General features: G+C 34.0%; 1 protein-coding gene across 1 annotated transcript; it reads left to right on the top strand.

Moving 5' to 3' along the window:
* Positions 1–3,486: 3,486 nt before the first annotated feature.
* Positions 3,487–6,523, top strand: LOC105127842 (auxin transporter-like protein 3). Its single transcript, XM_011029290.1, has 8 exons — positions 3,487–3,749; positions 3,874–4,059; positions 4,271–4,383; positions 4,505–4,688; positions 4,843–4,940; positions 5,327–5,534; positions 5,707–5,964; positions 6,046–6,523. Exons 1-8 carry the CDS (start codon positions 3,594–3,596, stop codon positions 6,238–6,240), a joined length of 1,398 nt encoding a protein of 465 aa, XP_011027592.1. The 5' UTR covers positions 3,487–3,593; the 3' UTR covers positions 6,241–6,523.
* Positions 6,524–13,475: the final 6,952 nt, after the last annotated feature.

Here is a 13,475-nt window from a genome sequence, read left to right as displayed (position 1 = left end):
CAAAAATAGATATGTATTTAAAATAATAACAATCTTATAAAAAACAATAAAAAATAAAGTATACAGTTTATTTTTTAATTAATTTAATATTAAAAAAGTTAAGGAATTTTTAAAAAAAAATGAAAGGATAAAGAAAACAAAAATATCATATCTGTTTAGTGAATAAATTCATCAATCTAGCACGCCGAACATGTTACCTGATTATAGAATATAGCGGAATTATAACCTGTCATTGTTTGCTTGAGCCCTCGCATCGGGTTCTCCTTCCCGGCACTGGACCAGTCACTAAGTGAATGTGCAACTATCAAACCATCTGTTTTTCTATTCGGTCTGTCTTCACAGCAGCCAACTAATCTAAACTACTAATCTACAAAACAATTATTAGAAAAGAAGTTCCTCCCCGTTTTCATAGCACATAGCTGTTTATCTCCTTACCCCAACCAAGTGCTCTCGCCGCCAGTAATGCTCGGTTCCCACCTCCCGCCTCTCCATCCTAGCGGCAGAAAGTTATGCCACACAAGAAAAGGGTTGGGAGCCCACCCACCCCCCGAGATTGGGGATTATGCAAGCAAAATGAATTAATTAACAAAACTTCCATCTCAATCCTTTAACTTTTTGAAAAAAGTTGTGAGAAGTTACAATTAATAATTGTGTTTGTTATCGAGAGATAAAGAGAACCCTTCTCAAAAGCAAGAGAACATGCGATTCTTTTTTTTTTTCTTCATGATTTGATCTGGTATGAGAAAAATGATGAAAAGAATCCACAATTATATGTTTTATGTTAAAAACACTGTTTATACTAAGAGAATCGAACACTAGATATGATATAATACCCACATTCCATGATTCGAAAAGCTTTCTCACACAATAAATGCAAGAATTTCAATTAAGATCATGTTGCATCCTCTAACAGTTCACTTTAGCTCTATGTTAGAACTTGGTAGTTAGAAGTCGGTTGACCTTTGTCGTGTTAAATATATAAAATATGGGTAAATGCTTATATTTTCAGGTTTAAAAGTTGTATTGTGGAGTGAACATGTTTGTGTCTGAGAAGTATAGGTCTTGGAAATAAACATTATTCCTCCCCCTGATTTAGACTTTAGAATTCGGGAATTATTTGAATGATATATAATTTTCTTTGTATCTATATTTTGTGCTTGATGTCCCTGTTAGACTTTTGATTTTTTTTTTTCCATCCTTATTATGTTTTGTTGTTTTTGTGGTTTTTTTTGTTCACAATTTAATTTGTTGCTATTAATTCTTTCATTTTAATAAATTTATTCAATTACAAAATTATTTATTACAACTTATAACAAGTTTTTGGCTAATTTATTGAGCTAAAAACTTAGTTCTAATTAAGCTCAATCTTAAAAAATTAGTAATATGCACTTAACTCATAAATATCAATAATATCCTTAAAATTTTTAGCCCAACTTGATATGTTTGACTTGCCTTGATCTAAAAAAAAATTGAATGAATTAGGTTTATAATTTATAAAATATAAGGACTTAAGTTGGATATATTCATAAATACTTTTTTTCCATCCATACACAATAATATAAAAATTTAACTTAAATTAGAATATTCTTTATTATTACTGGTACGAGATTCTTTTAGATAATTACTTTAGTATTTAATTAATCATGGTAAAAAGTGTGTATCTTATTAATTTTTCTTTGTGTTTATATACTTCGCATATTATTAAAGTTATCTTTACATGTGGTATCTTAGCCTTCTTCTTATTATATTGATATTTTACATGTGGTATAATATCCTCCTCCTCCTCATTATTATATCGATCAGTGTTCTAGATTCGTGACTATTGTATACAATTTCTCAGAATAATTCACCATGGTTCTGCAACTGATGGTAGATTGTATATATGTCTTCATGGTGACAATAGTCTATTTGAAATCCAATGTTTTTATAGTCATTTTGTCAGTGAGAAAAGAAAGAAGATTTAGGCCATGACTTATCAATTAAAATGCTAACTCATATCATTGTAGCTACTTTCCGCCCATTCTTACTTTTAAGTTTTCAACATTTTAATGACAATCAATTATTGTGGATCCCATGGGGTGCAGATTAGAAACTAAGAACATGGATCCGTGTAACCAGATAAATATTGATTAGTCATCTAAATGAGTTACTAATTCCCTGTCTTAGTTGCAGTAGAATTGTTAGACATTCGACACAACATCTATGCATGATCAACTTACCATTAACTTGGGATATTGAAAAAAATCGAAACACGTTGTTTTACGAATGCAATGTGGCTAACATAAGCATGCATAATTGTTTGTATATTTGGATATTGTCATTCTTTTTGAAGAATTAATAAATATTTTAAGATTTATTAATATACTTATCTGTAGAAAATTATTAAAGAACGATCATAACATGGCTTACACGATTATTACGATATATCAATTTAAAGCTCATAGTAGATAATTAAAGATGTTATGTTGAGATTATGATGTTAATTAATTTAGAAATAGCCATGACATGTTGAGTTATTTTGCGATTAGCTTTAAGGTAAAATATTTTCTGAAAACCATAAAGGGATAATTAATTTGTTCATTTTTGACTATTTTAAAGGTCTGCATAAATATATTATAGAAACAACAGACATTGTTGTGCCATTAAAGATTTTTTATAACACATACAAGAAAAAATGAACTCTCTCTTTGTAAAATATGATCCTTCTGCCAGTGATTTTAACTAAACTTTCAGATAGATTCAACCGATCAACAGTAATAATAAATAAATTTACAACTCCATGATTTAGACCTGTCACCCCATTCATTCAAGATCATGATTGAGATGATGCCTTATCAAGTGGGCCAGTGAATAGACGTTAACACGTAAGAGAATGGAAAAAATAACAATCCATTCTTATTAGTTTAGTCTTGATGATGAAAGATAAGAAGGGGCAAAAAAAAAAATCAAATCTTTTACAGAGACAGTTGGCACACGTGTGGTGCTAATCATGTTTAGCACCAAGCCCCCTTGTCAAAGCAATAATTCACCCCATCTTAGCCTCTTCCCCCACGAAACCAAACACACAAATCCAGAGTGCCATCTTTTCTTTAATCCCTCTTCCAAAATCCACACATTTAAAATTTCTCTTCGAGATCAACCCATACACTTGTTTACGAACATGGGCTCTTTTAGGCTTGGAAAAAGCCTGTGGTGGGCCACCCCGCTCGTGTAATGCATGAGAGCCTGGGTCCACCATTCTCCTTTCAAGCCCGGAGCAAGCAGGGGGGAGAAGAAAGAGAGAGCACAGTGTAATGAGTTTCTCACATGCAGTGGACATTGCTATGTCACCGACCAATGAGATTCAAAGCTAGACCCTATGAAAATGAAAATGAGATGATTAAACTGTCATCTGAAAATCAAATTTTAAAGGGTGAAATAACTACTTAGGTCCCCACTTCGGTGAATCAATAATTGCTGCAATATTTTTTTATAAAGACGAAAGGAAAGGAGAAGCGTAGCAAAATATAGCGAAAATAAGCACTTCCTTTATCTATTTATAGACTCCAATTAGTCCACTGCTTCCCCAGCATTAGTACCAGTAAGCTACAACAATGGCTTCTGAGAAAGTTGAGACTGTTATTGCTGGAAACTACGTGGAAATGGAGAGAGAAGAGGGGAGTTCCAAGTCTACTGAGAGCAAATTCTCAAATTTTTTATGGCATGGTGGTTCAGTATATGACGCTTGGTTTAGCTGTGCTTCGAATCAGGCAATATATTCAAGCATGCTTACAGGATTTTCTGGTTTCAATGCCATCTTGCAAGAAATATAAATACATCAACACACACACACATACATGTTTAATTTCTTCTTCTTCTTTTTTTGAATTGTAGGTCGCGCAAGTTCTCCTCACATTGCCCTACTCATTTTCACAACTTGGCTTGTTATCCGGAATCCTGTTTCAACTTTTATACGGCTTGATGGGAAGCTGGACTGCTTACCTTATTAGTGTTCTTTATGTTGAATATAGAACTAGAAAAGAGAGAGAAAAGGTTGATTTCAGGAATCATGTAATTCAGGTAATATATTCTAGCTATACACTTGAATATTCAAATTAGTATATCTGGACTATGCTAACTGATAAGTCGTGTCGTAGAACTTTTATGTACAATATATATAGTGCCAAAACAATACAGAAACTAGAGAGAGAGAAAAATAAAGTTTCTATTTTAGTCTTGTCAAGTGTTCTTTAAGTTTTTTTGTTTTTGAACTTAATGGTGTTGTTTGCAGTGGTTTGAAGTTCTTGATGGGCTGCTAGGGAAATACTGGAGGAATATCGGCCTCCTTTTCAACTGCACTTTTCTTGTATTTGGTTCTGTCATTCAGTTAATTGCCTGTGCAAGGTATCCTTACATATTCATCAATCATCATGATATAAACTTTTTTCTTCTGCCCTATTCGGTTGAGATGATTTCATCATAAACAAACAGCACTCATCCTTCTTTTTTCACTAACGTTTCGCAGCAATATCTACTACATAAACGATAATCTAGACAAGAGAACCTGGACCTACATCTTTGGAGCGTGCTGTGCAACTACTGTCTTCGTTCCCTCATTTCACAACTACAGAATTTGGTCATTCTTAGGCCTTATGATGACCTCTTATACCGCATGGTATATGACAATTGCTTCCCTAATCCATGGACAGGTTGGTTGCATATTCTATCTTTGATTAATTAGCAGTGTTATTCAGCTTAAAAAAATCCATTTTTGGCGTGATATGCCCTTAATTTCCGCTTTCAATTTAGTATTTTCTTTAAGGTATTAACCTAACTCCCTCCCCCGCCACCATTTTATTGAAGATTGAAGAAGTGAAACACTCAGGTCCAACCACAATGGTTCTGTATTTTACTGGGGCTACCAACATTCTTTATACCTTTGGTGGGCATGCTGTCACAGTGTGAGTGATGACTCCATATATATATAATGGCATATACAAATATACTTTATGATAATGATGGGATTGATGTATAAATGCATATATGGACCCACATGTAATTACTGGAAAGAGTTTTCTCAGTAAGAGAACATCTTTCCTGAAAAAGCTGGCACACCAACTTTCTGATTACTTTATACAACTCTCCATTTGGTTTGCAAAGAAGCGATAAACTTAAAAATATAACCATACCACCATTTTGGAATTTAAGTTGACCATCTTGATCACCTTCATACAGAAGCATTAATGCACAGTACTCCATACGTCTGCCCGTGCACGCCTGTGTGTATATGCACAGATGTACCAGAAATTAAATTTTGATTGATGAGACTGCGTGATTGTTAAGGTAGGAAAATTATGCATGCGATGTGGAGGCCACAGAAGTTCAAGCTAATATACTTGATAGCAACACTTTATGTTTTAACCTTGACACTACCATCAGCTTCTGCTGTTTACTGGGCATTTGGGGACTTGCTACTTACTCATTCTAATGCTCTCTCTTTGCTACCGAAGAATGGATATAGAGATACTGCTGTCATACTCATGCTCATTCATCAGGTTAATTGATTACCGCTTCTGTCCAGTGTGCCTACGAAGTTTTTTATAACTTCACCAGCATGGCTTCGATTAATTCCTGATCGGAACAGGTTTCTAATCTGAGTCGGATCTGGTTGAAGTCTTATATGTTCATGTCCTTCATTTGACACTTTATTTTCATATTTCTTGGCAGTTCATAACATTTGGATTTGCCTGCACCCCACTATACTTTGTGTGGGAGAAATTCATAAGGGTTCACGACACGAAGAGTGTGTTGAAGAGAGCTCTGGCTAGGCTTCCCGTGGTGATACCAATTTGGTTCCTCGCCATCATCTTCCCTTTCTTTGGACCTATCAACTCCACTGTCGGATCTCTTCTTGTCAGCTTCACTGTCTACATAATTCCATCATTAGCACACATGATCACTTTCTCTTCAGCGTCGGCTCGAGAGGTTGGCGATCTTAATTTCCCTTTCATCATCATTAGTTAAAGCAAGTTATTAATAATCTCTTAATTCATTGTGTTTTCACAGAATGCTGTGGAGAGACCGCCCCCATTTCTTGGAGGTTGGGTGGGCTTATATTGCGTGAACATTTTTGTGATGGTATGGGTTTTTGTTGTGGGATTTGGATTTGGAGGATGGGCGAGCATGCTCAACTTTATACGTCAGATCGATTCATTTGGCCTCTTCACCAAGTGCTACCAGTGTCCTCCCCACAAGGCTTGATTGTTGGATTCCCCTGCTTTCAGAAAAGAAAGGTTAACAAATTAAGATACTTACGCAATTGTGTAAAGAGAGATCGGCATTTGCAACTCCCCCCTCCCCTTGCAAGGGCTATTGTTGATGTTTTTTGAAAAGGTGCGATGGCCATCATGGCCATCCCTCCTTGTAAAGAAAGACCACTTGCGTGTTGATTAATCTTTCTCTCTTTTAAGAATGCAACTCCCTTGGTTTTTGAGGGTACATCACTCTCTTCCCATACAAGTAGCTATGATTTTATCCCATCAAATCTACTTAGAATATTTCTAACATTGATGGCTAATTTTTTCATGGAAAGAAATCTATTGATTCATCTGTTTGTGCGAAAAAGCGTGATGTGCTACAGGATGACCCCTTGCACACCATGTTGTGAGGGCCATTGCAAGGTGTTGCGTTAAACCAGACAACTGTAAACATCGGCCGCAAAGTCTGGGGCTATGTTCATGGACCCAAATGTGCATGGAAAGGAAGGGCATAATTTTATTATCCGTTTAATCATATTTGATTCGAAAATTAATCTTCCAAAGATTTAGATCATCAAGTCAAATCTCTCATCAATTATATAAAATATATAAAAATCACAAGAGTAAAGAATTATTTTTTCTTTTAATAAAAAAAACACCGAAACCATGAATGTTAAATAACGTTGTCTCTTTTTATTTGAGGAGCATATGCCTTTTCATTTAAAATTGATTTTTTATATATATTTCTTAACCTTAATTCTTAAACATCTTGTAACTTTGTACTTTTGTAACCTTTTTATTTCGTAAAATTTCTGAAACTCTATATTTTAAATATATATATTATTATTATTTTCCCCTGCCAGTCTTTGGGTTATGTCGCCTCGCCCCTTAATCAACTTTAATATTTCTTTTCGTTGCTCCGATTGCCTATACTTTGCATTCCTCCTCCTTTAACCAAGCAACACGCCCTCTCTGAACTTTAAAAAAATCCAAGACATATGAAGAATCCCAAATCCAACATCTTCCTCGTCCTTTCGAAGAAAATAGCTTTTTATCTTTGTAGTCCCCTCGCATCCCCAGAAAACTCTCAGCTTGTCATCAAATCAATAATTAAAAATGACAATTGCAAGATTACGCAGATTCTTTGACAACTAAAATATCCTCCCACCATTAGAAATCTGTGTTGTAATTAACTTGGCTATGAATTCGTCCGTGGTTTGGGTGGAGGTTGAGGGTGGTGAAGCTTTTCAATAGGGTGGTGTTTAAGGATGGAGCTAGAAATTTTCCCCCAGTTATTAAATAAATACATGAATTGTTTTAAAAATTAGTTATTAATTTATGTATATGAATTTTTAAAGTAACTGTGTAATTTTAATTTAAATATACTATCTAAAATATTAAAAAATATCTAAAATATTAAAAAAAATATTTGAAGATCCATAAAATTAAAGTGAAAGTAAAAATAAAGTTATTATTGAAGTGATATCTTTCGATATTTTTGTGGAATATAATTAATCAATAATCGAATCTGAATTGATATTGTAACAACCCCTCAACCGGGATAAAATAACAATCTCATATCAATTAAAAATAAAGTAATTAAATTTTTTCCTTCTCAATTCCTTCTTCCTTCACTTGATTCTTTCTTAGATTAATATTTTATAAATTGAATTTTATAAGTTTACAAGGTTATTCTTTCACTTTTTTAAATTTTTTTCTTTAATTTTTTTATGTTTTCCCTTACTTTTCTCTCTTGTCTTTTCTTTTTTTTTTCTTTTTCTATTCTGCTTTTGCTCAGTCGTCAACATATAAAAAGAAGGAAGAATTGATTTATTTTATTTTTTAATAAAAAATAATTATTTTACTCTTAATAAGTCATTTTTTTTATATTTAACAGTTTTTTAGCATTACCAAGTTTCAACCATCCTAAAATTTTAATTAAATTTTATTCAATATATTTTAAGATTTCCTGTAAAATTTAACGACCTGATGATTCCACTCAAGCCCTTACCATGACTCTGCCCTCGGTGGTGTTGCTCCATTTTGCAATTGGATTGGGTTTATTCGTTTTGCAATCTGCAACAGGAAGGAGTTGTGGGTGTTGGATTTCATTTTTGCTCGATTGGGTTTGAATTTCTTATTGATTCTTCGTAATAGAGAAGATGAAGATAACAATTTTGTTGAAGTTTCTTGTTATTTCTTTTATACGTCCATTCATTCCTTCCAATCGATCCATTTCCATTTTATAACTGTTCAGATAAAGATCCTTAACGAACTCCAAGCTTCTAACCTAGAAATGGTGCATCACAGTGGTCTCTCCTGATAAATATAAGGTTTGGTTACTGGTCATTTGATGTGCCTCTCACATGCACTCTTAGGTCCTCTTACATAGCTAAAATTGAAAGCAGACATGGTCCAATGTGGTCTGTCTCCTAGAGGACAAATGAAATGAACAACACGACTTGGAAATGCATTCGCTTTGTGATTGGTTGGAGTAGCTGAGTGTAACATAAATTATCGGCGACAGCAAGAAAATTAGCGGGTATTAATTAACCGAAGCTAATTATGATTGGAAAAATACTGTTTATATAGATTTACGTGCACCGTTCACTGAAACGGTGTGAGATGATTTTGCTTCTCTCATTACAAAAAATCCTTAAACGATTATTGAAGTTATTAAAATCTTTTCAGACACCTCATTAGTTATTAAAAAGTTAATTAAAAATAAATGTGTCTTTTCTGAAATTTTAAGCACCGTGAATGATTACATTGTCATTAAAGGTAATTTTTTTAAATTTGGCAATAAAAGGGTTTCTGTCTTCTATCCTTTTCATCTATAGTACAATAATAATTTTATACTTTGTTCCAAAAATTTAAAGCTTGTGATGAGGGTTTTTTTAGTCCTTTAACTTGAAGTTTTTTTTTAATTATCAAGTAAACAGAGAACCATCTAATTTTCTAATAAATATTAAATATTATTTAAATAAAAAAATTATTATTACATGCATTGTATATACTAGCATATAAAAGACATTCGTATCTAAAATATGTACAGTGTATTCTTACTACCAAAACCCCCTTCAATTGTGTCATTGTAAGGGTAACAACATCCATTTATTTTCATGGTGACATTTATTTTGATGGTGACACTTGTGATTGATGATAATACAATTTATTGTTTGAAAAACTTTATTTTTTCTGTTTTTTTTTAAATTCACTATAGCTATCTAAAATTTCAAAATTGTTCTTTGATTTGAGGAGAATTCTAATTTGATTTTTTTTTTATTTTTATTATTAACTCTTTCATAAAATTTTAATTTATTTTTAATTATATAATTTGATTTTAATTTATAATACGTTATTTTTTTAATGCGGTACTTATTTTATGTGATGTGGGCTGTTATTAAAAGCGAAGGCCTTGTGGTTTTGTGGGTCACAAACATCTAGAAAAGAGTATGGGCCCGTGGAATTGGTGGGCTTATAACGACCATCAACCTTTAAGGCTACAGTGACTTTGAATCTGACAATAGATAATGGTCAATGCATGGACAAAAGCTCCAAAGAGCAATCAATACTATTACTGATTACCACTGGACACGTACTCTGCAACTCAAAAGCAAATATTCGACTTTCAAAACCTTATCCAAAACCATCTCGTGGACAATAAACTACTTCCGAAGAAGCGATGGTGTGCATGGCAAGGGAGGGTGAAAAGAGGCAGTGCAGCACTGAACAAACAAGAGAGCAAATAATTGGAAGGGGGAACTGTCATTCGATCGAAGATGCACTAAGAACTGATTTTTTTTGAAAAAATATTTGACGTAAAAATATTATTTTAAAAAATCGATAAAATAATAATTTTTTACCTTATTGCATTTTCAAAACATAATATTTACTAAATAATGATATAATTATTGTGTTTCAATATATATATATATATATGTATATAAACATATTATGTTTTAAAATTACAATAACTTACATGTCATGAAATTTAAATGAACTCTGACCAATTTATTTAATGTCATAAACCACGACATAAAAGAGGCGCCATTTTCGACAAAGCTTTTTGCATGTTTGAATTCACCATTTCTTTTGATTTTTCCATGCTAAATGCCCAGTTTGTCCATAAAAACTATTTGACCAGTCACTGATCAGTTGGAGACCTTCACATTTTTTAAGAACTCTTCAAGACAAGGAATGTCAGGTCACTGTCGTGGAATGTTTGAATTATTTTTCTTCTTTCTTTCTCTAATATCAATGAATTTGGCTATTTACCAAGATATTGCTTTTGACCAGCAACCGCGACTTTCCTGGATCAGCGGGGACGTCCCTAATCCTCATGGAGTGGTCGTGAAGATCGGTGTTCCTTTTCCTTTTTTCTTTCTTCCCCTTAAAGATCAAATCAGCGAGGCAATAGCATAGTGTAGCTTCTTCGTACAAATGTGAAAAAAGTATAGTAGGCTTTAAAGAAACATCGCAAAACATTTTGAATATTTAATTAATTGCTATGCATTGATATGTTTTACTACTAAAACTGAGAGCATACAAGAGTAGGACACTGCAATTATAAATATATAAATCTCAATTCTCATCATATTCTATGATCCGAAAGGTAAAAAGTACGTACAGAAGCAATGAGAGTTCGACTTGATTCAAATTATATATAGGAGAAAGGATAGAGCAGCCTCTCATTCGTTATACCATGATGAACAATGAAAACATATGCATGAATCGTAATGTTGAAGAGTTAGCTAGCAAGAACTTGCCAGCTTGACAAATGCGATGACTGTTACATGAAGCACCGATGAAAAGAGAAAACAACATCATCTACTAGACAACAACAATATAATAAGTATCAAGTGAATTAAACTTTACTGTATGCATGCATATTGTAAGCTTGTAGAGCAAGAATCAAATCTTGATCAGGGATCGTCTAAATCAAGCCTATAGTGTAGATAAGGTGCACGGGTGTGGGTCCTCCATCGTCACTTCTAACAATCTGACACAACTCATGTGATGTGAATCAACTTGCATCGCCAAGTAGCTGGACTCGCTTGATTGTCTCGACCATGTATCCAGACCCTAGACCCATGCATATTTGTCGTTTGATGTTGGTATCGGATTTTATGAAGTAATAAGTTTCTATTTTCAAAATTAAGTGAAGTCTAGAATTTAACCAAATTATCTGGGCAATATGACCTAGCTTACTGAGTGTCAATAGCCGTGGCAAGCATTTATAGCCACGTTAGGTCATAGGCAAAAAGATATTCAGGACACTGGAAAATGGAAACTACTTCTATGCCTGTTTTGGGGGATTTCATGCAGTTGAATTTTTATGAAGAGGCTGTAGAGTTATTCATTCTGGTATTTTTCTGTGCGTTTGCATGTGCATGGTACCAAATCACTAGCTGACCAGTAGTAAAGAAGTGACTCGAAATTAATTCCCTCGAAATTCCTCAAGACTGAGTACAGCGGCTCGTGTTCAGATAAAAGCTGAGCTCATGGATGGCTCTGTTGGTCAGAACTATTGGGGTTCATGGAAGTTTCTCCTGATATTTTATGGCTGCCTACTTCTAAAGACGCAACTTTCGTCATGGTTCTTCAGGACTTGTCCCTGTCGAAGCGCTTTGTTTTTTGCAATTATATTTACTGAATAATAGTTGCCATTAAACCGGAACACCAATTAACCAAGGAACCCCAGTCTCCCACAAGCGTAAAATCCACCCCAAGAATAAAGGTCAAAAGATATAGCAGAGAGAGAGAGAGCAAGGAAAGTACTCTGGAAAATCTATCTAATTAGTAACAACAAAAGACTTCTCACATTGCCCTCCGTTCTTATAGAGCATTAAATACACTTGAGGAAGAGAGCATGCTGGCAGCCATATCCAAAATCAAAGCAACTGCAAGGTACAAAGCAAGTCAAGCTGATTGAGTTCTCCCATCTACCAAAAGTCTCAATAGAGGTTCCCATGTATTGAGATTTTACTCAATTAATTCCTATCATCTACAAACATGACTCCCGCGAGCCTTCCCCATTTCAGCAAACATCGGAGACTCTGAAAAATATGTGCGAGCTAAAAAATACAACCACATGCCCTCTTAACAACAATATGATCTACAATTTCAGCATCGAAAGATCTTTATTGATGACGCCAAAATTAATGTTTTAGAAAGCATCAATTTTGCACCATCAAATCTAATAACAACGGGATTAATTAATTCAATCAACCCTCAATTAAGTATCACAGTTTGTGACAAATTTATGGTTAACTCCAAGGTAAAAGGCCAGCTAGATGAACCAGCCATTCTCAACTCACAGATTTGAGTAAAAAGAAAAGGATAAAGAAAAGCAAGCAATTAATTCTCAATTTCGTTTCGTTTCTCATATGGAGCAGAAATGACACAGGCAAGCTACTAACACACACCTGTATGCTACTAACTCGGGGATTTCTTCAAAGAAAACCAAAACAGGCCTGTATGCTAAGTTGTTAATTATTAACCAAGATTGCTCCCAAAAAACCTAGGGGGTTGGGAATAAATGATAAGAGAAACAACTTTTCACCACGCCCGTTTCAGATCTATAATTAATTAAAACCACATCAAAACATTGAGCCAAGCTGCTCATGAAGTCAATCCTTATATGTGTCTCCATTCAAAGAAGCAGCATCCTGAAGTTTCACATTTCATCAGAACTCGAAACACTGTGATATCAACGCAAACAAACAAGAGGGCAAAGAAACATGGGATGTATATTGACACTTTTTTGGACAAATCAGACATGATTTCAGGAGCTAATTTTGATACTCAGGTGATGATGTCTCTCTCACACGTCAAAATCCTTATAGTCTGAAAAACACCATCATGTCAGTAGTGGAGGTTTCTAAATAATGGCCAGGAATACAAGAGAATTGGCTTTCACAAATTGGAAAAATGTGAAGTTGGGCCTTCCTTGAAACCAGCTGGCACTCGAATGAATTTCAAGGAACTAGTAAACTTTTATGATCAGCTCCATGGAATAATAGATTGCAAGCATCATTCTGTGTTTGAGACAGCATGTTACAGTTAACAAAGAAAACATAATCCTCTCAACATTATACCCTTCTTTTGTAATCATTGCATACATTCATCTGACATTATTCTTTCTCTTTGTTTTCAATAATCTCCCGTACCAGTTTGTGAATGATAAAGAACATAGACAACAAAACTGCGGATATGTCATGGAGCCAAACAGGAGAT

This window comes from Populus euphratica, unplaced genomic scaffold (assembly GCF_000495115.2).
Source record: "Populus euphratica unplaced genomic scaffold, PopEup_1.0 scaffold93.1, whole genome shotgun sequence".
In the NCBI taxonomy this organism is placed as follows: domain Eukaryota; kingdom Viridiplantae; phylum Streptophyta; class Magnoliopsida; order Malpighiales; family Salicaceae; genus Populus; species Populus euphratica.
The sequence above is the reverse complement of the archived record's forward strand: the minus strand, read 5'-3'. Positions and strand labels throughout refer to the sequence as shown.